Consider the following 3353-nt stretch of genomic DNA (forward strand, 5'->3'; position numbering starts at 1 on the left):
ACGAACAAATCTTTTCATTTCAAAGGTAAATTTCAATCTGAATTTTTATATTTCTTTTCGCTATAAAAAGGCCTAAAGTATCTGTATTTATTTTTAATGTCAATTAAAAAAGGAAATATAGTTTTGCTCTAATAAAGATTGTTGCACTTTAGCATACAATGCAGACGATTTAATTTGAAAATAATTTAAATGGAGATTGTAAAAGTCCGGGTAAATTATATTTGTATGCCATTTCACATGTGTGCCATTTAACAATTTCTCAAATTTGCCATACGTCAAAAGTAAACTTAATAAACAAAATAATGTAATGCTTTTCTGGCGATGACTGCAGTGATGGTAAACGATCTAAGGAACGCATAACTGTGGCTCTTGCAACAAGTATGACAGGGGAAAAGTTGAAACCTTTGGTTATTGCTAAATCAAGTAACCCAAGATGTTTAAAAAATATCAAAGTAGAAAAGTTGCCAGTTCATTTCAGGGACAACAAAAAAGCACGGATGACAACTGAGCTCATGAGTAACTGGCTTCGCATCGTGGACAAAGACATGAGAAAGGCAGGTTGGAAAATTCTTCTGTTTTTAGACAACGCCCCTAGTCATCCAATGTTGAAGTTGTCAAATGTAAAGTTGGCCTTTTTTCCACCTAATACTACTTCCAGACTTCAACCTATGGATCAGGGGATTATACAGACACCCAAGTTGAAATATCGTAAGAAGCAGTTGCAACATATTCTTGTTAAAGTTGATAGCAGCAACAAGGTTGGTTCACAGTTATTGAAAGAAATCTCGGTCCTAGATGCAATTTACTGGATTGATGCAGCCTGGAGAGACATTAAAGCAAAGACTATTGTTAAATGTTTCCCTTCTGAACCAGTTGAATCTGTAAACGCTGATGGCAATGATGACAGTGATGATGATGAAGTCCCATTGAATGTCCTGAAACTATCTCACGATTTATTTGGGTGTGAATTTAAGGACTTGATTAACTTAGAAGTCACTTTGAGAACTTGTGATGATTCTTATAAAACAGGCTAGGAGAGAACACCAGCTTTAGACATTCTGAAGGAGTTGAGAGATGATAATACTGATGATCTTTGTTATGATGATGTTGATTGTGCCGATGATTTGAAAGTATGCTCAGCAGGAGATGTGAATGAACATATCAACACTATAAGACAATATGCTTTGTTTCATGATCACATTGACCTGCTAGATAGTATTATGTGCGTAGATCACATTTTCACACACATTTCTACTACAAAACAAAAACAAACACGTATTGATGACTTTTTTAAAAAGGCATTATTATGACAGCAGTGTAATACATACATGATATAGTATATTGTTTTTGTTATTATAAAACATGTTATTATATCAATGACGTGTAGTATTTTTATGAAACCCTGTATTTAATCTCGAAATTTTCCTGAATTCAATTGAGAGACCACTTTATTAAGAGACCACTTTTTGGCAGTCCCTTGAGTGGTCTCTTAATACAATTTCGACTGTATACGCAATCTTGCGTATTAGCTAGTACATACGCGCACAATGAGAAATCACGTGAGCACATACATGCGCACGGGATCAATAAAATTATTTCTCATGTCTAATCTCTGCCACCATACTTATTTTGAGATAACATGCAGCTTTGTGTATAGTTAAATATATACAAAATGATCTCAGTAATATTGTATTGTGATACAATTCAATTTGCATTACTTGTCATATAATCACTGAATCTATTGAAAATTGTGAAATTGTACATACTCTTCATTAACATACACTTAAAAAAAAACAAAGCAATTGTCTGCAAATCTTGTGAAATGTTTTTTGTAATCATAATCAACAATGAAATCGTGAAATGAGAGTACAAAAAACACAAAATAGCTAATCTCAAATATCAAAGTCATGCATTTTTTTGTATTGAAATGCCTTTGAATTTCTGTTCCTTTATATTGGTTTCATATCTATGACAACTTATACAAGAAAAAGCATTGATGCAAAGCATCAAAGGGCGTCCAAGCAAGAAATGCAGCAGGTGAAGATGAACTAGTAGATACATGATGACAAGATATTCTTATAAACTTTTCAATGGTTAATTGGTTTTTACCAGAATTGTATATCACTTATGAATGAACGGACGAAAGACATTGTTCATTATTAACTTTGATTGGCATGCTAGAACTTGTTATTTCTTTATGATCGTGGTTATTAATAGCAACGGATATACATGTATACAATCATTTATAATCCATATGTGTAACGCATGAACAACACCACACTTGTGTAATTGTCCCTTATTATGTTATCGCTATTAGCGAAGACCCACTCTTAAGGTATCTGTTCACACTTAGTAACAATATGACACTGGTTATATTACCATGTTGATCATGTTTTACATAATTGTTTATTATACAATAATTGTAATATCTAATTTAATAAAAAAATTACAGATTTTATGAATATTGTTTTCTTTTCTTTTTTGTGTTATTTTAATACTGAGTTTTTACGTTACTACAATTTTAAGGATTCAATTGTCATATTGACCGACGATTATAAGTCAAAACTTAACTGGAAAAGTCAGTAAATTATGGTTAATCTTTCAATATATAATATTGTTTATTCTTAAACCATATACATGTACATTTGTTTTATTTTCTTTTTCATTTTTTAAATTATCAGTCAATTGCATAATTCATAAAATCTAATTTGTAACTTTGAATAATTCCTCGAGCTGCATCTTTACTAAACACGAATAACAAATTAAATAAAATGTTTCAAAGTTGATAGTGTCATATTAATACCATAAAAATGTACCTTTTTTCTCAGTTATTGTACAAATTTATTGTTTTTATCTTATATAGATAAAATAAAACATGCGCTATTGTTGTTGTTGGTTTTTTTTTCGAATTGTATGTTTATGTATTTTAATAATAAATTTGAGAGTTGATCTGTATTTATTAATTATTGTAACCAAAAGTGACAAACATTCATTTTGAAAAAAAAAGCTTATTTATCTAGAAAATATTTGTTCTGTTCTGTAACGATATCAAACATCTACTCCAAAACCGGGAGAGACCGGACAATAAACGTGTGGTACTACTAGTATTCGCCGGTCACTAGTAAATCCCGGTCAAACTAGACTCTCCTTTCAGGAGAGACCGGGAATTACCGATAGGAGTACATGCCTCTATAAATAGATTTTCGGAATATTTAGGTCATCAACTACATGTACAACAATAACATACCATAATAACCCATTACAAAATAATAAATAAAAATACTCCGAAGAGCGCGATTTATTGACGGAAAAGGTTATTTAATTTGAAAATGTTTGCATTGCGAAATTCTGCA

General features: G+C 31.1%; 1 protein-coding gene across 1 annotated transcript; it reads left to right on the forward strand.

The window, feature by feature from the left end:
- The first annotated feature begins 380 nt into the window (after window positions 1–380).
- Window positions 381–1034, forward strand: LOC132743420 (tigger transposable element-derived protein 6-like). Its single transcript, XM_060731941.1, has one exon. The coding sequence runs from the start codon at window positions 381–383 to the stop codon at window positions 1032–1034; it is 654 nt and encodes a 217-aa protein (XP_060587924.1).
- Window positions 1035–3353: the final 2319 nt, after the last annotated feature.

Source organism: Ruditapes philippinarum, unplaced genomic scaffold (assembly GCF_026571515.1).
Source record: "Ruditapes philippinarum isolate M1 unplaced genomic scaffold, ASM2657151v2 ctg6337_1_1_1_1, whole genome shotgun sequence".
NCBI lineage: Eukaryota > Metazoa > Mollusca > Bivalvia > Venerida > Veneridae > Ruditapes > Ruditapes philippinarum.

What these genes read in the sequence shown, in the direction of transcription:
- LOC132743420 (XM_060731941.1), top strand. Translation starts at nt 381, where the DNA reads ATGACAGGGGAAAAGTTGAAACCTTTGGTTATTGCTAAATCAAGTAAC.